Source organism: Typopeltis vanoorti, chromosome 15, assembly GCF_054136105.1.
Source record: "Typopeltis vanoorti isolate ZY-2024b chromosome 15, IOZ_Tvanoo_1.0, whole genome shotgun sequence".
Classification (NCBI taxonomy): Eukaryota; Metazoa; Arthropoda; class Arachnida; order Uropygi; family Thelyphonidae; genus Typopeltis; species Typopeltis vanoorti.
Window position 1 is genome coordinate 39065436 of NC_143563.1, and position 24942 is coordinate 39090377.

The 24942-nt window shown below is 37.0% G+C and overlaps 1 protein-coding gene across 1 annotated transcript; it reads left to right on the plus strand.

Annotated features, from left to right (window-relative positions):
• The first annotated feature begins 1342 nt into the window (after window positions 1-1342).
• Window positions 1343-22532, plus strand: LOC150098658 (uncharacterized). The gene is made up of 2 exons (XM_090405618.1): window positions 1343-1464; window positions 21088-22532. The coding sequence occupies exon 2, from the start codon at window positions 21227-21229 to the stop codon at window positions 22262-22264; it is 1038 nt and encodes a 345-aa protein (XP_090261744.1). The 5' UTR covers window positions 1343-1464; window positions 21088-21226; the 3' UTR covers window positions 22265-22532.
• The last annotated feature ends 2410 nt before the right edge of the window (window positions 22533-24942 follow it).

The window sequence follows — 24942 nt, forward strand, 5'->3', positions numbered from 1 at the left end:
GGTGGGAGGACTAGGGGCCATGCATGGAAGCCTGGAAAGAGCGTGGTTGACAAGGGTGTTAGAGCTCTGTTGTGGGTGCTACGACCGTGAATGAGTTGAAGGCAAGGTATGATAGATACTGTGTCAATGTTGAATAGTTGTTCTTGACATGATGTTAGGGCCTCCCTCAATGAGTCTGTCGACTCCATGGAGTTGCCCAGAACAATAATAATAACAAGTTCATGTGGGGAGATAGTAACTCGCTTGCAGTGGTAAACAACACGCCCTCCCTAACAGCCACTATACTGCAGAGGCAATAAAAACAAGTACTTTTATTATGCCAGTGAATAAGGTATGAGGAATCTGTGTAATATATTTCTCAACAAATAAAGCAATTAGAGACAACTGGGATAAAAACACACTAATTAATGAATCACATGTTCCCTCATACAGAAACTATGCTGTATAGTTTCTGTATGAGGTTATAGCTTATATATATATATATATATATATATATATATATAAGGGGGAAAAGTCACAAAAGAGAAAAATGTTCCTGGTCTGGGGATTCCCTTATTCAGGTAATATTCACTAATTTCATGTTATCAGTCTGTGGTGTGCCTGTATCGGTAAGTGGTGATATTATTTGATCTATTGTACGTTAAAAAATTTAACCCTGAGATGGATAAGTGGCTGATAAAAAATAAAAAAAAATCCTGCGAACAATCAGAAGAAGCAGAAACAGACTCAAAAAAAAAAAAAAAGGAACAGTATTTCATATTATTATTGTATTATTGTTATTATTATTATTATTATTATGATTATTATTATTATTATTATTCCTGATACCTCCAAGGAGTCCGAAGACTCATCGTGGGAGGACATCTACAACTGTCTCTGCACCTAACCTCTACTACGAATCATCTCTATCAACGCCATCTGCCGCCCACCTCCAACACCACCACAACTAGTAATTTTTGTCTGTAAATTGCGTGTGTTCTGAAGGGCCGATTTGTATGTATGCGGGATGAAAAACCCGAGTTTCCGGGAGAAAAAACCCTGCTACCACCGTATGAGATCGGCTAATATGTAATATATGCATTTGATTTTTGCAATATTCGCTGTGTATGTTTTGTATTGAATATAAATACAATAAATATTATAATAATATATCTCTCTATTACGATTTTTTTCGAGGGGACTCTGACATCCAGAAGCTTGGGAAGCACTGCTTTACATGACAGTGTCTCTATATTATCTATATTTTTTCATAATGTATTTAATACAAACAATAGTAATTTATTACCCTTGTTAACTAATAACAACTAGAAGGACCGTTGTAATAAAACTAGTTTAAGTGTTTTTTAAAATGTAGATAGTGAAAAATAATTTCTTAAATATTGCTTAGGCTGTAGTATTGGTACGATTTTGACGTTTTGTAATTACGTGTGTTCAGAGATTCAGTATGAAGATGACAATGCCGCTGTGAGTATCGGTGAACTTCGTTCAATTTCCCACGTATAAAGCTGCGAAAATAATTATATAAATGGACTTTAGGATATTACAATATTTTATTTTTTTCTAGAGATACCGGAAATTATTTCAGCTTCTTCCGAAATGCATTATCCCTTTTACCTGTGGACTGTATGTTTACTGCTTGTCCACAAATCACTTTCACTTTTACAGATTTTAAAAATCCTCGCCCTTACCCTTTATTCTATCTCATTTACAAAATAGCACCCCCCCCCCCACACACACACACATAAAAACGCAATATTTGTTATATGTTTATGGCAAAGAAAGATTGAGAGGTTAGATTATCACAAGAAGAAAATTCTGTTCTTTTCCAGAGATTTGGGTGTTTTGAAAAATTCTAACTGGATTGTAACCATAATGAGAGAATTGAGTGACACTAGTTGAAATCAACAAGGTTATCAGATGCCCATTGAAGCAGGTTTTGAAGCTCAGAATTTAAGTGTTCTCTAAGATTTGTTGATTTGCATACTACAAAATTTGACAGATTATTATTATAATAATAATATGTCAAATTTTGTAGTTTCCTACAAAATTTGAACCCATTAACAGACAAAGCACTTGCAAATGACTCTGGCAACCCATTTCACTCATTCACTACTCTCCAAGCAAAAAATTTAGTCCTCACACTCCTACTGACCACACCTTTATTCAACTTCCAGAGATGACCCGTGTTCTGGTCCCCCTAGTCAAGCGCTGAAATATTTCCCCTGCATCTATCCTATAAAATCCTTTAAGCAACTTACATGTTTCTATCATATCCCCTCTTTTTTCTCCTATTAACCAACTTCTGCAATCCACACATGTTCAATCTATCTTCATAGGAAACATTCTGCACCCTCTTGGTCACTTTCCTGTGAATCCTCTCCACAACTTCCTCATCCCCAAGAAACCCAGGGGACCAGACGAATTACAGCTTCCTTATTTCTACTTGTTAATGTTTTCTTCACTAGCCAAGTAACCTTATGGGCTAATTTAGCAACCTTAGCAATATATCTTCTAAACTTTAACTTTTTGTCTGCCATCACCCCTAAATCTCTAGCTTCATCTATTTCCTGGAGTACAGTACCATCAATGTGAAACACAGCTTGTGATCTATTTATCCTGAAATGCATAACTTTACATTTCTTGACATTAAACTGATACCCATTAACTTTTGCCCATACTGACAGCCTATTTATATCTTCCTGCAAGCTCTCCACATCGCCTTGATTAACTATTACTCTATCTAATTTTGCATCACAGCAAACAACTGATTATTTCATTTCCTATATCATTTATGTACCAATTAAACAACAAACCACTAGTCACCTGTGTTTGCCTCAATTCTGCTCCCCATATACCACTTTTTGATAGCTGCCCATCAGTCACCCTCCTATCCACTTAACCAGTGTCATATCCATCCCAATTTGTCCTAATTTATATAACAGTGTTCCATGTGGTATTCTGTGAAATGCCTTTGTAAAATCATTGTATAGCCATCTCCTTTATCCAACTCAGCTGTTACTCAGTTATAAAAAGTTTGTAAATTACTAAGGCATGACTGACTCTTCACAAAGCCATGTTGACCCTCATGCAGTATCATATTTTTATCTGCCCATTCTTGAATTGATGAATTGAAAAACAAAAAGAGAGCAAAAGAACAGGACCTTGTGGAACCTCAGTATTAGTTGCAGAGTTTGAATATAAAGATCCATCCACCATCACAAATGTGCAGCTGTAGCGAAAGCTGACAACTCAGTCTCAGAAATTAATATCCCAAGCATGCGGAAGAATCTTACTTAATTGGCATTTATGCCAAATGTAATCCATTTAAGATTTCTCAACCACTACCATGACATTTGAAAAAAAGTTCGATGACATAAGAAAACAGATCCTCTGTTAAATGACAATGACAGAATCCATATTGGCAGTTTGGTAGCTGAGGGAGTTTTACACATAACAAAAAAGTTGAGGGCAAAAAAAGAGGAGTGTTAGTTTTTATTTTCTTTATTACTTTAAAATTAATGAAATTTTGGACAGTATTATATTATGGATTTGTCACCCTTCTTGGGAACGGTATGAAAATAGAATAAAAAAGGTAACACAGAATCAACTGTAGAGAACAAGCCTTCAGAAAATTTCAACATGATTCATGCCTGTATGTTTGTTTTGAGGACAAATGGCATCCACACTATACTTGGAGGGTCAGTGGTCAGAAAGAGATAAAGATTGTTTGGAGAGTTTTGCAGTTTAGTTATTCTGGTAGGCATGTGCAAATTTGTAAGATCATTGGTGATAGCAAGTGCCTTGGCATCTATACATGCTGTATCATTGCAGTTGGAAATCTAGTTGGTATGTGAACATTAAAATCTCATTTAAAGAAAGGAAATTGAAAAGTTCAGAATAGTTGGTGCATTGGGAAAGTTTGTCTGTTTAGCAGGAAGAAAACTTTGCCATTTCTGTTTATGCCAGCTAACTTACCTTCAGTTGAAAAGTCCTTATACATTTTTTTGTAATTCTAGATGGGATTTGAACCTAGGTATTTCCATTCAAAGGGCATCATTGAGCATGCAGGCACTTCATGAGTGAGATTGAAAATGAGAAACAGAGAAAAATCTTTGATCCTGAATTGCACCACCTACTGGGCTTGATTGAATGTTCTTGGCCTTTGGACTGATTGTCTGTGAATGAGAATTTTTTATGTGCAACCATACTTGTTAAGATTGGGATACTTTGGGAGGATAGAGGCAGATTAAAGGAATAGTGTTTCATATTTATATTTACTTCAGTGAAGTTAGGTGGCTTTGTTCCAGTGAATCCTTTGGTGGGTGTCCAAGGTGTAGTGTGCTGGTCCTGAGTGGGCATAGTGATGGGATGTAGTCTAGGTGTTCTGATATCCTGATGTTTACTGTCTTGCCTGTTTGGCCATATTATGATAGATAGCAGCTGCAGGGTACTTGATAGGCTCCAGGCAAATCCAGCAGTCGTAGGTGGTCTTTAAGAGAGCAGATAAAGAATGCTCATTTCCTGTGTTGGTTTGAAGGAGGTCACAAGATTGTATTCTTTTAGAATCTTGGCCTCCTTTTTAGAGGTGACATGGATATATAGGATGGTGATAGTTTAATTAGCTGAACATCCAGATCTACAAATAAATGGCATGAATATCAACCACATTAAATCTAGAGACGATATTGTTGTCTTTCAGAATCTAAAGAACAATCGGAAAAGACAATATAAATTTTAAATGAAGAGTGCAAAACTTTTGAAATGAAAATCAATCTAAGCAAAACTAAAACAATGAAAATAGGAAGAGATGAGGAAAATATTTTAATAAACTTAGAAAATCACATGCTTGAACAAGTAAAGTAATTTACATATCTTAGCAGTCACACTACTCACCACCTTGATAACAGAAATAGTAAAATACAGACTTAACAAAGGATGGTCTAATGTGAATAAATTAAACAAAATATGGAAGAATAACAGCATTTCAAAGAGCCTCAAACTAAAACTATAAAACCTTTATTATACCTAAAACAGTCTATGGATCCAAGACTTGGACACTCAATCAGAAAGAAATACAAAAAAAAAAAAAAAATCAGTGCATTTGAAATGAAATGTTTAAGAAAAATAAATAATACTGGTCAGAACACAAAACAAATAGCAAATCAAACACACATTAAACTATAGAGAAAATATCATAGATATAATTCTTAAACAGCAATTAAGCAGGTTTGGACACCTCCAGAGAATGTCCTTTCAAAGATTACCAAATATAGTATTGAATGGAATCATTGGAGGAAGATGATCAAGAATTATGACATTTGAAGAAATGTCATAATTATTGAGCTTCTGAGAAATGACAGAAATGGCCATAGATAAAACCAGATGGCAAAGATTTGTACATAGGGGACTCAACCCATCATCTAATGGATGAGAAAGAAGAAATAGTTTAATTGTAGTCTTATTTATTATAGTCTTTATTGCAGGGGGAAAGGAGGATGTGGGATGTTAATATTTTTTGCTCTGGTAGTCATTGTAGCTCTTGGCTAAAAAAGTATTGTTTATGTGATGTTGAGTTCAGAATTGAATGCATTATTATCAGAGAAAATCTATTTTGCCCTATTGATCAGAGTTTTTATAATGCTGAACTCGTTGGGAGAGCATGGTGATGTGACCATTGTTCGATATATTTACCAGTGTGTGTGAGTGTGTGTGTGCATGCATGCGAGTTTCTATAGATGGTAAAAGCCAAGAATCCATCAAGTAGTCATTTAATCACTAATTAGAAAGGGCCAACTATTGTTTTATGTTTTTCTAGAGTGAACTAGAACTAGAATCCTAGAATGTTGCTGTTCAAATGGAAAAGAAAATTGTTTAGTGTCTGGGCCACGTGGCCAAACAGTGAACCCAGAACTTACATGGCATAGCCAAATGGTAGATCTGAATGGGCAGAATTTAAAGCCATTATTTTTCGTATGCCTGCATAAAGTAGTTGTCTATGGGGGAAAAAATATAGAGCCTAGGGTTGTTACTCTATTTGCCTTGCTAAATAAAATAGTGAACTAATGGGAGGACATAGTTGAATACATTGGAAGGAAATTAACTTGGATTAGTTCAGAGATCTTTAAGTAGAACAGTGGTGAATAGTGAGAAGATGTCTGCTGCAGAGGATGAGATCTTCTATTCTGGACCTAAATAGAAGGTCCAGAAAGGGGGGGGGGGGCACCAGTAATGAGAGCACGTTGGCAAAGTGTTTGGCTAGTTTGTAGGTGGATTTTATTATTATTATTTGGCACCCCCCAGGGAGTCCAAGTTCATCGAGGGAGGGCACCTACTCTATAGCTCTGTCTCCACTATTCAATCCACCAACTGACCGCAACTACACCAGCGCCATCTACCGCCGACCACCAATAACACTAGCGGTGGTCGGGGGTAGATTAGTTCCACAGACACTCAAAACATGTATGCCCACGGCGGGATTCGAACTCACAGCCTTTTGGCTGGAGAGCGGATATGCTACCCACTCAGCCAGCCAGGCCGGCATAGATGAATCTATGCCATCCACATTATTATTATTAACATCTGACCTCCATGGAGTCAGGGACTCATAATGGGAGGTAAACACTGTTGCACACAATGCTCATACACATTGCTTATCACAATGTGTCTACATTCACAATATGCTCAGACAATGCATTCCACTCACCAGCTATTCTCCATGCAATGAACCTTCTCCTCACTTCTTTGCTCACATCCTCCTTATACAGTTTCCAGCAGTGGCCTCTTGTTCTACCCCCCCCCCTCCTATTCTATGAAAAATCTCTTTGATCTCAACCTGATAACAACTCCCTGACCCACTTATATGTCTCTCAATCTGTCCTCATACTCCACATTCCCGGTGACCAAACTGTGCACAATAATCCATATGAAGCCTGATCAAGGCCTTATGGAATGGCATCATAACCTCTCTATTTCTGCATGTCAGGGTCTGCATCATTGCCATTATCTGATGTGACGTCTTCACAACTTGTGCAATGTGGTCCCTGAATTTCAGGTCCTTGTCTACCATCACTCCTAAATCTCTCATCTCCTCTACTTCCTTTAAAATTTTCCTACCAAGTGTATACTTTGCATCCCATTGCTTGCTTACCAATCTTAAAATCTTACACTTTGCAAAATTGAACTGATAGTTTCACTTACCTGCCCATTCCTGCAATCTATTCAAGTCCTCCTGTAAGACCATAACATCCACTTGAATATGCATTGCTCTCTCCAGTGTTGCATCAGCAAACAGCTCCGTGTCGCTAGTTAAACCTATCCCAATATCATTAATTTTTAAATAATTATTAATTACTAGTGACGTTCCTCTTTCAGGAAGGTCGCTAGTAATTAACTGCACCCCCATATTGAACTTTCTGATACCTATCTGACAGCCAGTCACTGATCCAACTCAGAAGTCTGTTATCCAATCCCATCTGTTTCAATTTAATTAACAGTTCATCATGTAGCAGTCTATCAAAAGCTTTTGCAAAATTCTTTTATACATCTCCCCTCTCCAAGGTATTTGTTACCTTGTTATAGTACATAAGTAAGTTAGAAAAACATGATCTCCTTTTAACAAATCCAAGTTGATAACCACAGAGAATACTGCTGTTATCAATCAATTTCTGTATCTTACTTTTCACCAATCTCTCCAATACCTTCACTACAACTCCAGATATACAGATTGGCCTGTAATTTGAAGCTACAACCTTATCACTGCCTTTATGTAGTGGAACAATTTTTACCCTCCTTCCACTCCCTTGGAGCTTCTGCTGTTGTATGACTCTTATTAAACAGGCATGCCAATTCCCTAGAACATTTCCTTAAGATGTGTGGTGATATGTCATCAAATCCTATCTCCTTATTGACATCAAGGTTATTTATTTCCTCATGCCTCCTGCTCACTAACAATTGAGCCATCAATTGTTAGTGAGCAGGAGGTGTCCTGTGTCCTCTATACCTTAGTTCCTTATGATTCCACCCTGATCAGGATGAAACATCCTTATAAATTGATCACTGAATACCTCAACAATGTCTTCTGCAGCAGTTACCATTCTACCACTTTCATCCATTAACATCATCTTACCATGATCATTCTTTCTTCTACTTGCCACATATCTAAAAAAACACTAGGATTTTTCTTCACCTGATTTGTCAGTACTGCTCATTCTGCACTTTTGTTTTCCTTATTAAATGAGTCGTTCTTTATACTCTTCATGTAACTGATTATTCCATTATTCATTTGTATGTCCTCCAAATACCTTATTTTTCCAGATTACATGCTAAAGCTCCTCGTTCATCCATTTTACACCTACCTTATTCAGCCTTTTGAACTTCAGAATACATTCACACGTTGATCCTGTTATGTATTTCTTTGTCAGTTCCCAAGCAGCATTTATTTCCTTGCTTCTCAACTCCTTGTTCCATTCTGTAGTTCCAAGCTGTCTCCTAAGCTTATCATCAAAAATCATCAGCTAACACATTTTTATTCCCATGCAGGGAGTATGCAAGATCATTTTAGCCCTGTCTATCTTTTGGAGACTGAGTGGACAGTTCAATCTCCACTGGTAAGCCAATCAGAGAAAGCTGACTCAAGGCAATCACTAATTAAGTGGCACACAGTGAAGAGATGGCTAACAAGTGCTGCCATCTTGTGGTATTAATAATAACACAATATTTTTAATGTCTGTAAATAGTGTTGGTTCTACAGTCAATTTTCTTGAGTTTACAGGATGAGAAACCTGAGTTTACACGAGAAAAAACCCTCTTGCCATGCCAGAGATAGACTAATTTGGGAACTGCTGAAAAAAGGCTTATTAAAAGTTCCTTTTGTCTGTGACCAGAATCGAACTCGTCACACTTTCTTCGGGGTGGTTTAGAGCTGAGGAGTGTAAACATCACTTCCACTGAGCTACACAGGCACTCTGCTTGTCATAATTACCAGCCTTATAATTGGAGGAAAGTGTGAAACCCAACTCACAATTACATCCTCTGATGAAATGATCAGATCTAAAACTCTCGATCTTTGTGTGCTCTACTTTACATACTACCTGAGATAATTATCTCTCAAGAACTTGAGAAATTAATTTTCCTTATTCCCAATAGCTATCTCTGCATTCCAATCTAGCCTGCCATAATTAAAATCAACCATAATAATTACCCTTCCTTTGTTTGCTAATCCAAGTTGTTTACACATTTCTTCAACACCATCCTCCACATTTCCAGGACTATAGCAGCATCCATCTAAATATATCTTCCTGTCAACCTCCATGTTACACTACACTACACTACCTTATAACCATTGCACTATATCTCTCTTTCATGTCTGTTTTACGTGGACATAATTACCCTGTTATCATCAGCAGCACTCCCTTCCCTTGTCCTTTCTATCCTCATGAAAAATACTGTATCCACTCATTTCTATTCCTGCTAGAACAGGGGTTCCCAACCCTATGCCTGCGGGCACCATGGCGCCTGTCAACCAATTTGTGTGTGCCCGCCGCTGTTCAACCGTGTGCCATATAGTTTGAAATAATCACGCAACAATTCATGGCATGCGTTAATGACACATGACGAGTATTAAACGCATACAATGTAAAGTAGACGCGCATTCGAAGTTGTTCATTCCAGTTTAAGAACTGGAATATCATCATATTCTCCTAATTATGAAGCACTGGCCAATGAAATGCAATGCCAAAGATCACACTAACTTACATATATATATTTAAATTTTTATATAATATAAACTTTTAAGTAATAAAACATTTGAATGTAATGTAAACTTTGTATGTATTCATTCAACAAAAGAATTCAAAAAATTTGCTTGAAAAAAATAGATGGCCCGTTGCCCTATCGGTATTTTAGAATGTGCTCTAGGAAACAAAAAGGTTGGGAACCCCTGTGCTAGAATATCATTTTCATTCAACCATGTTTCACTTATTCCAATGATTTTTGGGCGAATAAATGCAATCAGTGAGACCATTTCATCTCCCTTATTTCTGATACTTGTGACATTTGTAAACAAACACAGTAATTCATTTTTAGGTCTATAACAGTCCTATCCAAGCCACTTGTTGGTTGTGATTTCCCCACCACACTTGCCCAATCATCTTTATCACCACTTACCACACATATATCTGCTCAGTCTCAATTCCCCACCAACATTGCAATATACTCCATCTTTATACACACACATTCACTGCCACTTTCAACCTTCAATCTCTCTATGACATGTCTCCTTGTCCATACAGATTCCCTCCCCCATTTCCCTGTTCCTCTTGCATTCCTGTTTTCTCTTCTTCTTTCACACTACTACTGTTTTCACTGCCAAGCACTTTTGTCTCCTCAATACCACTCTCCTGATTTTTCGCTGAGCTTCCATAGCTCAGTCAGTATAGACGAAGCCCTTTGGTTAGAAACACTAGGTTCGATTCCCATCTATAATGTGAGGAACCTTTATCCAATCTCTTTCGACTAAAAGTGAGCTAGCTGGTCTCATATGGAGATAGAGGATTTTTTCACCTGGAAATTCAGGTTTTTGTCCTTAAGAACAGGCAAACCAACCCAGTGAACACATACGGATCTACAGTCACAAATAGTTACCCTTAGGGGATACATCAGAGGAGTGGCGAGCTGGCTGCATTAATTTGTCATAAGCTCCTCATTAGGGGACTCAACCTGTCCAAAGGGACGGATGGGAAGGATAGGATAGAATTTTTCACTTCATCTCTTGCTTCTGATCCTTTACGTGCATCACTCACTGTACTTCCATCTAGCAACACTTTCTCTGGTGCACTCACTCCAAAGCATTCAAATGCAACCCATCCACCTGTATAATTTCATTCTTCTTTCAAATTGTGGAAAGTTCACTAAACATAAGATTCAATAAATGTATTTTTCCTCTCTTAGTGTTGTTTATACCATCAAGTGTTATTATGAATATGCCATCAACAGTTGAGCTTTATGCACAATGTCTTTACTGAAAATAATGTTTTTAACTCTCTCCCACTGAGATTTATCATTTGGCCATGGCATGTAGACAGTATTTTCACTATATACATATGTGCTCGGTCTCTGAGCATGCAGTTAAGGCATAGCAGATTGTAGAGAAGGAATGCTACTCAAATGTATATTATTAGTCTAATATAGTTCACTGTCACATAATATCAGATACTATTAATTACATTATTAGTATATGATTTTATGTTAATAATTTGTTTTCCTATACATTTTAATTTATATGAGTAATGTCATTATTAGTATAATTGTTTTAATATGCCATGCCGATAATCTTATAATGTAATTTGCTTATTTATTCATTTTGAGAAGTATCTGATGAATACTCAAAATTGTTTTCTCTAGTTCAATAGGTAGTTTGCTGATCATATATCACATTTAACAAAATTATACTTGTTTTCATCTGGATTATTATTATGAGTGTTTCTATGGAGTCAGAAGACTCATCATGAAAGAACCGCTCTAACCTTTAGACACACAATACCTATTATACCCAGTGGCATATGTAGGTATAGGCCGTATGGGCCCGGGCCTAGAGCAGCAAATTTTGAAGGGTGCCAAAAATTTCCGGGCTCTCATTTTTGTAATTATATTTATATTACGAATTTCCGATATAAATAGGTTATGCATGTAAATCAACATGTTCATTAAATATGGAGGGCGGCACTTTCTATGTGCCTAGGGGTGGGAAATACCTAAATATGCCACTGATTATACCTCTCCATAAATTTATCTTTACATACACACTGCTCATCATACTGCACTATAAACACACTCAAATTCTCTGTAGACAGCACACTCTCAGGCAAGGCATTCCAATCATTCACAACTCTGCATGCAAAAAAACTGCTTCTCACTCTCCTGCTCACACCCTCTTTAAACAGTTTCCAGGGATGACCTCTGGTTCTTCCCTGATCTCTGACTGTTTTCTGTTGAACCTCTCCAACATTGATCCTATAACAACCACTTACTAACTTGTAGGTCTCTATCATATCTTCCCTCTTCCTCCTATCCACCAGACTCTGTAAATTGCATCTTCTCAATCTTTCCTCATATTCGACATTCCAGTCAGTCTACTCTGGACCCTTTCCAACATCTCTTTGTCCTTCTGAAAACGAGGTGACCAAATCTGGGCATAGTAGTCCATGAGTGGCCTAATCAATGGAACAACAGAACAAGAATCTCCCTACCTCTACAAGTCAGTGTCCCCTGCATCAGTCCCAAAAGTATTTGTGTTGTCTTCACAATTTTGGCTATGCGTCCCCTAAATTTCAGATCCTTATCCACTATCACTTCAAGAGCTCTTATTTTCTCCACCTCTGACAGTATATCCTCACCAAGCATAAATTCTGCATTCCATCTTTGTTTCCCAAATTTTAAAACCTTACATTTTGCAACATTGAACTCACATCCCCATTCCTGGTGCCCTTCTTCCCAACTTTGCATCATCTGCAAACAAATCTTCGCCAATATCATTAATAATCGAGTTAAACAGTAATGACCCTAAAACAGATCCCTGAGGCACACTGCTAGTGACTTCCCTTTTCCTGGATATTGCTCACCCATACATAACTTGCTGATACCTATCAGATAGCCAGTCTCTAGTCCAGTGCACTAATCTAATATCTAACCCCATCTGCTTTAGTGTGACTATCAACTTATCATGCAGTAATCTATCAAAAGCCTTTGCGAAATCTAAGTATATTACTGTGTATCCCTCTCCTCTGTCAAAGGAAGCAATCACTTTATTGAAAAATTTCTTTGGTGTCAATCTTATAGAACCCTTTTAATAACATAAGTTTCTATCATATCCCCTCATTTTCATCTGTCAACTAAACTAGGCAATCCGCATACCTTCAATCTATCCTCATAGGGAGCATTCCAAAGATCTCTCACCAATTTGGTCTCTTGTCTTTGAATCCTCTCTGCCACCACCTCCTGATCTGCAAGAAACCCAGGACAACCAAATCCACAAAGTAGTCAAGATATGGTTAAATCATAAAGAGAGATGATAACTTCCCTGTTTTTACTTGTTATTTGGTTTTTCAACTTACAAGTAACCCTTTGAACTATTTACAATTTTGTCTAATTTTGCAATATGCCCTCTGAACTTCATCTCTCTCTCTCTCTCTCTCTATCTATCTCACTAATCAACACCACCCAGATTTTAGGGGAACTTCCATATAAATTGAAGTGTGCCAAACCAGATTCCCACATACAGTGGAGACTATAGCATAACATCTTGCCGACCTCCTTCTAAGCTCTACAAATTTAAACTTAGAGAAATGGATCTGTGTCTATTCCACAGAGTTTCAGGTACATTGGAACACATATCTCACCTGTCCTTATAACAAAGGGATGATCACCTATGCTCTTAACACTGCCTCTAGCACTTGTAACTACACACACAGCCAAGAAGACTACTGGAATTTAGTCCATACAGAAGAAAACAGACACAGAATATGCAATTTCCTCTTAATCTGTGCTAAGGCCTTCATCTACAGCTTCTACCTAAAACACACAAGAAATAACCAGCACCCATCCATCACTGAATTGGCACAAACTCTCATATATAGCTTATGTCAAAAACTACAAAGCAGGGTTTCACTGGAACTTGATTACTACAAAGAAACAAGAACTGTTGCGAAATTCATAGAGGAGTGGAATCCAACTGGTACCCTGTTCTGGATTGCCGATGACAATACACTTCATCTGAATGATAACTAAGAGTGAAACTGAACTGTAATGTTGATTCATTTATTGCATTCTCTATTGTATATCCGAAAGGGAAATCTTTCTTTTTCTGTAATATATATACTTATATACTAATAATATGTAAATAGTCCTTTTGTTACCTATCTTCTAACGTATATTTTAACAAGTTAAATAAAAATAAAAAAAAATAATCAACACTGATTGCAAAATCATTTCCAAAGTTATAGCAAACCGAATAAAACCGACACTGCGTGACGTTATTGGCCAACATCAAACCTATTCTGTTCCAGTAAGATCAATACGTTATCACGTATTGATCTTACTGTTCCATTTAATAAGAGATCTCATCCACGTTGCAAACAGCCACAATGAAAACCTGGCACTTGTCAGCCTTGATCAGGAGAAGGCTTTTGACAGAGTAGAGCACGAGTACCTTTATGAAGTCCTAAAGGCATTCGGTTATGGTCCTCCCATTATCAAAACAGTGCAATTGCTATACAGAGATGCACTTTTCTATTTAAAAATCAACAACAGGCTCACCCGCACTTTGTCATACTCTCGAGGGATCAAGCAAGGATGTCCTCTCTCTGGCCAATTATACACACTGGCCATTGAACCCTTCTTAAAAAGAGTACACAACACCATCATCTCCAAACGAACCAGCATAATAGAATCACATAAAAAAATAACCCTCTCAGCATATGCCGATGACGTCACTGTAACAGCCTGAAATGAAGAAGAAATGACAGTAACTGAGGAAGCACACAGACTATATGCACAAGCCTCAGGGGCCAAATTAAACTCTGCAAAAACCATTGGCTTGTGGTCAGGCAGATGGAAGTCTAGAACTGATTCTCCGATCGAATGCACCCGGTCAAATGAAGGACAAACATACTTAGGTGTACACCTTGGCAACACCAAAATATATAATAACCTGAATTGGACACAGCTGCGCAACCATTTTAAACAAGTATTAGAAAAATGGAACAGCATTCGTTCAATGTCTTCACTTAGAGGAAGAGTACTAATAGTCAACCAGATGGCTGCGAGTGTGCTATGGCATACCCTCAAAGTACTCCCCCCCCCGACGACTTTCTCCATCACATTCAAAAGGAAATCATACGTTTCCTCTGGAACAATAGTAACTAGACAACATACTCCGAACTCTGCAAGCCACTCAGTAAGGGAGGTCAAGGCCTGATTTCCCTTGAAAACGAGATTACATACTTCAGGATAATCTTTCTCCTAAAGACACTTCAGTCCCATCACACTTATGTAACCACCTTCAATTACATCATGAAATCATCCACCAGAGGACTCACCTTTCCACAGTCCTATGAATGGCCAGATCTGCACCATCACCTCCTAAACTATATCATTTTTACAGAGATGCTCCACAGCAGTGGAAAAATACAGAACTTCATCACACACTGACAGGATCAACAGAGTTAGCTGTCCTTACAGAATCTCTGTTTTCGAACAGAAACATAACAAGTCTCGCAACTGGCCAACCCTTGCTTTTCCCTACATGGAACTGAGCAGGAATAAGAATCATAGGAGACCTCCTGACCCAGAAGCTAAAATGGAAAAATTCATATGCCTACCATTGAAAAGCAATATCAAACAGATACAAGCTGCTATTATAAAAGCCTATCCAGACATTGCTACACCTCAGGGAATCCGTATTCTTTCTAGAAACTGCATGGAGCCGATCTTTCATCTTGTATCACCTGAAGCTTCACTTCCAATGCTTCTCTCCAGCTACAAGAAAATATACCACCTCCTATGTCGGGGCCTCCAACTTTGTCCTGCGTGTATTCATTCTTAACCCTCTCATCCACAAAGCTGTACATACCACCCAGATTTCAATGGGATCTTCCATATAAATCGAAGTGTGCCAAACCAGATTCTGACATACAGTGGAGACTATGGCATAACATCTTGCCAACCCCTTCTAAGTTCTACAAATTTCAACGTAGAGAAACTGATTTGTGTCTATTCCGTGAAGTTTTAGGTACCTTGGAACACATATCTAACCTGGCCTGCTAACAAAGCATTGATCATCTATTCTCTTAATACTGCCTCTAGCCAAGAAGACTACTGGAATTTAGTCCATACAGAAGAAAACAGACACAGAATATGCAATTTCCTCTTAAACTGCGCTAAGGCCATCATCTACGGCTTCTACCTAAAACACAAGAAATAACCAGCACCCATCCATCACTGAATCTAACTTTTAATTTTTTTTTTTTTTTTTTGCCTTCTACATTACACAAAAATGGCATCACGTCATCCAAGCAGTACAAGATTTTTCACTATTTTTCTCTGTTGTTGTTTATTTCACGCGAATGTTTGTATTTATATACAAAAATGCACTTTTGATTTCTCCTTTTCTGTATATATTACAATTCATATTTTCTTTTTATATTCCTCTAAAATTCATGGACAACTTATGCACAAACCCTCATATATAGCTTATGTCGGAAACTACAAAGCAGGTTTTTTCACTGGAACTTTGTAGTAATTCCAATTACTACAAAGAAACAAGAACTGTCATGAAATTCATAGAGGAGTGGAATCCAACTGGTACCCTGTTCTGGATTGCCGATGACAATACACTTCATCTGAACGATAACTAAGAGTGAAACTGAACTGTAATGTTGATTCATTTATTGCATTCTCTATTGTATATCCGAAAGGAAAATCTTTCTTTCTCTGTAATATATATATATTTATAATATGTAAATAGTCCTTTTGTTACCTATCTTCTAATGTATATTTTAACAAGTTAAAAAAAATAAATAAATAATACATATATATATATATATCCACCATTTCCCCAAAGTCTCTAACCTTATGTGATGCACAGTATATAAGCTTTTCCCACTCACAGTTCATAACCTTATATTTTGCACCAGTAAATTGATAACCATTATTCTTTGCCCACAATGTCAATAAATTTCAATCTTCCTGCAGGATATCTACATCACCTTTATTAACTATTTCCATCCCCAGGTTTATTTCATCAGCAAACTAACCGAGTATCCCACCTTAAATCATTTCCTATAATATTAATATACAAATTAAAGAGTAGTGGCCATATTACAGAGTTATGAGGCATTTCACTACTCCTCTTCATTCTCCTAGATTCCACTCCACTATATATTACTTTACTCTCTGGTGCCTGTCTATTTGTCTGTCAGGCTACTGTCTCCTATCCATGCCACAAGCTTCATATCCATTCCAATTGCTCCTGCTTTTGTAAAAGTTTTCCATCTGGTATTCTGTCAAATACCAGATTCTGTAAAAATGTCACCTCAAGGGCTCACTTTAGTGGGTACGGGCATGGCAAACCCGAGGTACCTGATGCTGGACCATGCCTTACTTCATGTAATATACATCTGTTATATTATCTGTAGACTGGTTCCTCCCCTTTTTTCTTTCTTTTCCTCTTGCTCCTTCCCCCAATGCTATTAGAGTATTCAAGGGCTAGGAATGAATCTTTCCTATTTTGCTATTTCATCTCATCTTATGTGGAAAGGGCCTCTGAAACCCTACCACTTTCTTCTTGCAGTGACTTCACTCCAAAATGCTATGGTTGTGCCTTATAACACATCTCATGATGCATCGACTGTTGCGCAGAATAATCAGAGCCACGTCCAGGGCTTAGGCAGAGGGTCCTGTTCAAGAAGTATATTACATTCTCCATCAAAAGTCAGTGATACTGTGAATGAGCAACACAAAAGGTATAAGATTAATCTTAGAAGGGAAGTTTACATAGGTGCGTTTTGGGGTCTACAGATGGGTACTCTTGAGATGTCTGTAAAGAGATGGATAGGTATAAAATTGACATCCTGGGAATTACAGAGACCAGATGGAATGGAGAAGGTCCCTTCAAAAGACAGGATGGTAAGCTAATTATTAATCAGATGGCGACTCAAAACATCATAGGTAGCTCTGATACTGAAGACAGCTCAGGAAAGAGGCCTTCTTGGTTATAACCCCATTAATGATAAGATACTTTCTATTAGATTTAAGGCTCAGTCTACCAATGGATCAATTGCAGTAGTTTATGTACCCCACATGGATAGGCCTGAAGAAGAGAGTGAGGAATTCTATGGAAACTTACAAACTGTTTTGGACTGCCTACCAAGGAGAGACATTTTACATCTTAGGGGACTGCAAAAGTGGGAAAGAGTATGAGAGTCAGGCCAGAGTGTAGCATGTTTGGTCTGGGTGAACGTAACATCTGTGGTGAAAGATTGTTGGAATTTGCCTGTGCTAACAGATTAGTTATTACCAATACCTGCTTCCAGAAACATCCACAGCAGACCTATACTTGGACATCTAACATTGACAGGTGAAGGCACCAGATTGATTACATCCTGGCTCTCCAGCAGTGGAAGACAAGCATCTCTGATGTGCATACTTATCCTGTAGCAGATTGTGGCACAGACCATCAGCTAGTAAGAGCCAAAGTAAGACTAAGACTCCGAAAACTTCCAGGTCAGGCACATCCCATTAGCCATTCCTTTGTTCCCATGGATCTATCTCCATGGGAACAAAGTTGAGGATTTTGGATGCAGTTGTTTTTCCAACAGTGACTTATGGATGTGTGCGACTTGGAACCTAAAGAAGTCAGATAAGAATTGGATATCTGCTTTTGAGATGGTGTTACAGAAGGCTGTTTAGGATAGCATATACTGAAAGATGTACAAATGAATGGATGTCAAGAAAAGATCAGTAGAACTTTAAGACTCCTTAAGGATATTGACAGAAGAAAGTTAAAATATTTTGGACACATAGAAAGGATGGAAGGGAAACTTCTCAGAACAGTAATAGAAGGTAAAGTCCCTGGAAAAAGAGGAAGGGGTTAGACCATCAGTGAGATGGATGGATGGTATGTATGGAGTGACTGAACTTCAGAGAGTTGAGGCCACCAGAAAAGCAAACAACAGGACTACATGGAGAGGCCTGGTGTGGCACATCACCGAGCGTCAGAGTGACCATACGACATCTGTAGATGCCCAGTGAACATAGAGAGAGAGAGATTCTGTGACATGTCTTTGCAAAGTCTTCCATTATCATGCTGTAGCTATTTCCCTTATCTAATTCTGCTGATGCTATTATGAAATGTGAACAATGTGTAAATTAAATGTGTGTTGTGTGTCCGAGGAAAGGTAGTGTGTTGCCTCAGTATGATAATGCAAAGTAGAGTAGTGATAGTGAGAATATGTAGGAAAAGAGGCCATCCTCTTCAGTTAACAAAGTTCAATTACATTTGAACTTTGTTAACTGAAGAGGATGTTTGAATGGGGATAGAAACTGAAGGGTATAGCATATTTTGGCAGGATAGGGAAGGTAATGGTGGTGGTGAATTGTGTCCACTCAGGGTAGAGAATTCCTGTGGAAATAACAATACTGGCTTTGAGGGTATATAGTGTGAGATAGATATGAGATAAGATATTTAGTGATATGTTATTATAGAACCAGAGAATATAGATGGTGATGAGTGGGAAATGTTTAGGCAAATTAGTTTGGCAAGTGCAAAGTGAGTGATCATTATGGGGGACTTCGACTGTTGACTATAAACTGGGAAGAGAAGGCAGCATTTACTCCAAAGGAACTGAATTTTTCGATTTCTTAAAGCATGTGGAATTTTACCACATGTTTTAAGGGAATGTGCTGTGGGGCTGACTGTGCTATTGCTTGGCTGTTTAATGAGACTCATTCTGGAGAGTGAAATTCTGGGACCATTACTGTTTGATCTTTATGTCAGTGATATTGCCACAGGACTACAAGAAGATATTCAGATATTTGTATATGATACAAGACTTGGGAGGGTTATTAGTAATAGTGATGATGGGCTGGCTATTCAAGAGAATTTGAATAAGCTGGAAATTGGGAAAATGAATACGGATATCAGTTTAATGCAACTAAATGTAAGGTTTTGAAATTTTGGATCATAGATGGGATGCTTTGTACTCACTTAGTGGAGTTATGTTGGAAGAAGTGGAGGAAGCAAGGTCTTCTTATGCAAATGTCTTCTTATATATCCTAAAAGAAAAAGAACAAATTATTACAATTTGATGAAAAATGGGAGTTAAAGGGTTTTAAGATATGTTCTTTCTTGTGGTTATATCAGTTGCTTTAATATGAATTTTTTTCTAGGTGTTTATCAGAACTTTTCAGCCCTTCCCCTCCATGCATATCTTGCCTTTTTCCTGCATTCTTGGAACCTTACCAGAGCTGAGACAGATTAAACAACTTCATCAGAAGCACTGTCAATTTGCTTACTTGTTCATGTAGCATACAGGCCACCATGCCATCCAGTTCCACTGCTGTATTCATGTTGATATTTTTCAATATGCTTAGCACCTTCTGTTTATCTGTCTAAATTCTCACATTAGTCTCAATCACTTTATCAGCTCCAAAATCTGCACCTGGATGACACACCCTTGCAAAGTGATCAGCAACTCAACTATTTCTTCTGCTTCTGTCACCTTCTTACCATCAACAATGAATAGTCATTCTTCCATAATTATTCTTCCTTTACTTGTTACATAAAAAAAAAAAAAAAAAAAAAAAAAAAAAAAAAAACGTTCGGATTTATTTTGGTAATTTGGTGCTTAGCTAATTTTTCCGCATAATCTGATTTGTCCTTTCTTTGTATTCTCTCCTCCACAATGTTTTCTTTATTTTTTCTTTTTTTCAGCTCTTGCTTTATATTTCTGCTCATCCACTTAACCATTACTTGCTTTATCCTCTTGACTTTGGGCATACAGTCTGATACCACTTCTATCAAACAATCCCTGACTACTTCCCATGCACTACTAACATTGTTTCCTTGTAGCTTTTTTAGCAATGGCACTACTCCAAGCTGACTTATAAGTCTGTCATAATTACCATTATTCTAGTTCAATATAAACTCTCTTGGCAGAAAATTCCATGTTTAGCAACTTCTTGGAACAAGACTGCATGGTCACTTTCTCCAGTTTGAGGCAGTGTCTCCCTTGGTTATGAATACTTCTTCTAATGCTTTTACCAGATATCCAGCACTCTCAAACTACTTCCCTCCATGACATGCTGTTTCAGGTGGCCCACAATTAGCAAACAGATGTTTTTATTCGAACAAGAGAATGTAATGAAGTATCTTCATTACATTAGCTTAGTAATGAAGATACTTCACATGCTTATGCTACAGTTAAGATTTGGATGAAAACAAGTATGTAATTTCTTGTCAAGTATACTTTCAATCCAGTGAAAATACCTGCTACAAGTATTTTATTATTTATATAGTTTATTTTTTTCTTGCAGATGGTATTCATTTCTTGCAAATAAAGTGACAGTGAAAAAAAAGCTATCATCAGTGGGAATAGCAATACAGATAACTTTATCCAAAAGAAATACAGGAGTATGTGTAATGAACAAAATACAAAACTTTTAATTATATGAAATGCACTTTCTAATCCTTACCATGGAAGAACATGTAATTAATAACTATGGAAAAGAAAAAGAAATTTTGGCATTCTTTCCACTGAGTGATACTGGAAACCCACACAGATGTGAAACATGTGGTAGAGCCTTCCTAAGTTCAAAAGCTGTTATAGAACATGGAAATATTCATAGTGAAAAAAAGAAATTTCCTTGTGAAATCTGTGGAAAGCCATTTTTCAGACTAGCATGTCTTAAACGACACTTAAATGTTCACACAAATGTGAAACATTTTACTTGTGAAACATGTGGGAGAGCATTTTCACAATCAGTAGATCTTAAAAGACACAAAAAACTTCATACTAATGACAAACCTTTTACATGTGAAATGTGTGGAAAGAATTTTCTACAGTTAGGAAATCTTAAAGCACATATAAGAATTCACACCAAGGAGAAACCTTTTGAATGCGAAGTGTGTCATAAAGCATTTACTCAATTGGATCATTTGAAAGCACATGTAAGAATTCATACAAATGAAAAACCTTTTAACTGTGAGTTATGTGGCAAGGCATTTTCATTCTCAAGTAACCTTGTTACACATACAAAAACTCATACTCGTGACAAGCCTTTTACATGTCATATATGTGGAAAGGACTTTCTGCTTTTAGGAAATCTTAAAGTCCATATAAGAATTCACACTAATGAGAAACCTTTTGAATGCGATGTGTGTCATAAAGCCTTTTCACGATCAAATCGTCTGAAAGCACACATACGTATTCATACAAATGAAAAACCTTTTAAGTGTGAGGTGTGTGGCAGGGCATTTTCACTCTCGTGTAATCTTAAAATGCATACAAGAATTCATACAGTTAAGGGAACTTTTTCTTGTGAAATATGTGTTAAGGCATTTGCAAATGCAGCGAAACTGAATAAACACATTAGAATTCATACTAATCAGAAATGTTTTCTGTGTGAAGTGTGTGGCAAGTCATTTGCAGAATCCAGAGATCTGGAAAGACACATCAAAATTCATGCTAAGGAGAATTTTGATATGAACTGAGATATGTAACACACAAAAATTTACATAAATGAAAACTGTTTAAAATGAGAAATGTTACGTGCATTTTCACTCTCATGTAACCTTCATGAAACCAGAATTCAGAATACCATTTGCATGCGAAATATGTGTTGACATTTTTATGCTCATTGGAACTGGATAGGCAGATAATTTTATGTGAATGGTACTTTGTATAATTTCAGTTATGAAACATGTGATAAATCATTTTGGTGATTGGCTATGAACCCATATCTGTTAAATCATGTGAAGCCATTCTTCCATGTGAATTTTGAGTTTTGATATTTAGTAATTATATAAAAAATTGTGAGGAAGCTTCTTTGAATGCTGTCATTAGTAATATGCTTTTTTAAGTAATGGAATGTTTTTGGAATTTGGTATTATTACTAGTATTTTTATGTGAATTCCTATCCACAGAAGGTTAGAAATTAATGAATTAATAGTACATTAGTATTGTGTGTGTGTTTTAATAGTGGGATAAACCAGGAATCCTGCTCTAGAGACCAAACTTGGAACTTTTTTAAAATTTCAGATTTCCAGTAAACAGGGTTGTTTCATATTGGGCAACAAAATTCATCTCCCACCTAATGGCTACATATCCATACTATACTGGGATTCAAACCTGCATCCTGTGTGAGTCAGAGCTGTCACTCACTTTTAAAAGGCTGTTTTATGAGTGCAGCTAACATAATGTGATCATAAATTCTAGAAATTAAATATAAAATTGGAACCTATATCAGGCTTCTAATAAATTGGGTGGTAGTCTCACATGGACAGTTAAAATCAATGAAGGCTTTCAAAAGCATCCATGCCACTTGGAATGCGAATTCACTGGTTGGGGATTTTAGTTGGAAAGTGGGCATGTCCTCCACTTGGCCAACCAGGCTGGCATATAACTGGATCGCTATCTCTGTCTCAACATCATTCAGATCATCACAAAAATTATATAAAATTTGAAGGATGATGAAATGCTGTGACATTTTTTTCTCCTTTTTTCCCTTTTTTTAAATATTTTTCCATGCATAAGTTTTATTTCTGTCAGATACCAGTCTGTTGCATGTCTTCAACTCCCTTAACTTAAATAATGTCACAGTTATAAACATTCACATATTTTGGTAATACAGTCTTCAGATTTTCTATTACTTGTAGTATTAAGGAGATTGTTAACATTTAATGTGATCATAACAAATAGAATAATCAGTCCTCTTTTTCAATGTTTTATTTCTTGAATACATGTGTTTGTGATTGATGTGATTTTCCAGCTTTATAGGAGGATAAATGAAGGCTAGAAGAGAAATCCTGTATTTTTCATCTGATCATCTTACTTATTCCTCTTTGCCCCATTGATATCATAGTATCTGAATAAGAGTTATTCTTTGGTTATATTTTTCTGTGGTCCTGGTTTCCATAGCAGCTATTGCTATGGGGTGCTAGCTCTTTGCTCAACTCTTACCTGTTTACCTCAGGCTGAGACTGGCATGAGATTGCATAGCTGCATCCTGGCTGGTTTATCTGGTCACCTGACTTATCCTAATATATAAAAGATTAAACTCCTTTTTTATTTATTTATTATTATTGTTAAGAGAGACCTCGCAGTCAGGGACTCATCGAGGGAGGCCACATACTACACTCACTGGCTATCATACTTATTCTTGAATTCATTCACACTGCTTGCACCCACAACATCCAATGGCAATCCTTTCCAATTATACACCCCCCCCATGAGTGAAAGATCTAGCCCTCATCTCCTTCTTAGTGGCATTCATTTTCAGCTTCCAAGGATGACCTCTTGTCCTTTCCCCACCTTCCATAAATTGAAATCCTGTATGACCCTTTCAAAAGTTTGTAAGTCTCCTGTTTGCTAGTGTCTGCAGTTTACAAATTCTCAATCTGTCTTCATAATCAGTATTCTGTCTTCATAAAAAGTGAAAAAACCTAGAAAGGTTTTGAGATACAACATATTAGGTTGGCTTGACCCCATTTGCTGATCTCAGTCATATTTTAAGACAATCTTTTCAAGTGTTTCACTTAGATTTCATTTGCCTACTTTTGTTTGTATTAGTAATACAGGGATGTATGATGGTTTGTCACCAGACTCATATATGGTGACTGGCACTTTTTTTTTTTTTTTTTTTTTTGGTCTGGAGTAATTTGACTTTTATTATAAGGATAAAAACTATCAGTAGAGATAGAATGATCATTTATGATCATTCTAAAAGCACTTGAGAGGACTGTTCTTGACAGCATTTTTTTGTTTATTTTTTTGTTGTGTATGGTGTGGGAGCATTATCCCATAAGAGGAAAGTCACTAGTTGGTGTGCCTCAGGGGTCTGTTTTAGATCCATTGCTCTTTAACCTATATGTTAATGATATTGGGGAAGATTTGGATAGGGATATTTTTAGTTGTTTGCAGAAGATGCAAAGTTGGGGCGAACTATGAGGAGTGATCAGATGTTCTGGCCTTGCAAGCAGATGTGAATAAGATTGAGTAAATGGGCACAGGAGTGGAGCAAAATGTAAAATTTGGCCTTCTTGCCAAATTTCTTTGTTTTCCAAATTTTAGAATTTTAAAATTTGGGAAACAAAGAAGGGATGTAGAATTTACACTTGGTGGGGATATATTGTTGGAGGTAGAGGGAATTAGAAGTCTTTGGGTGGATAAG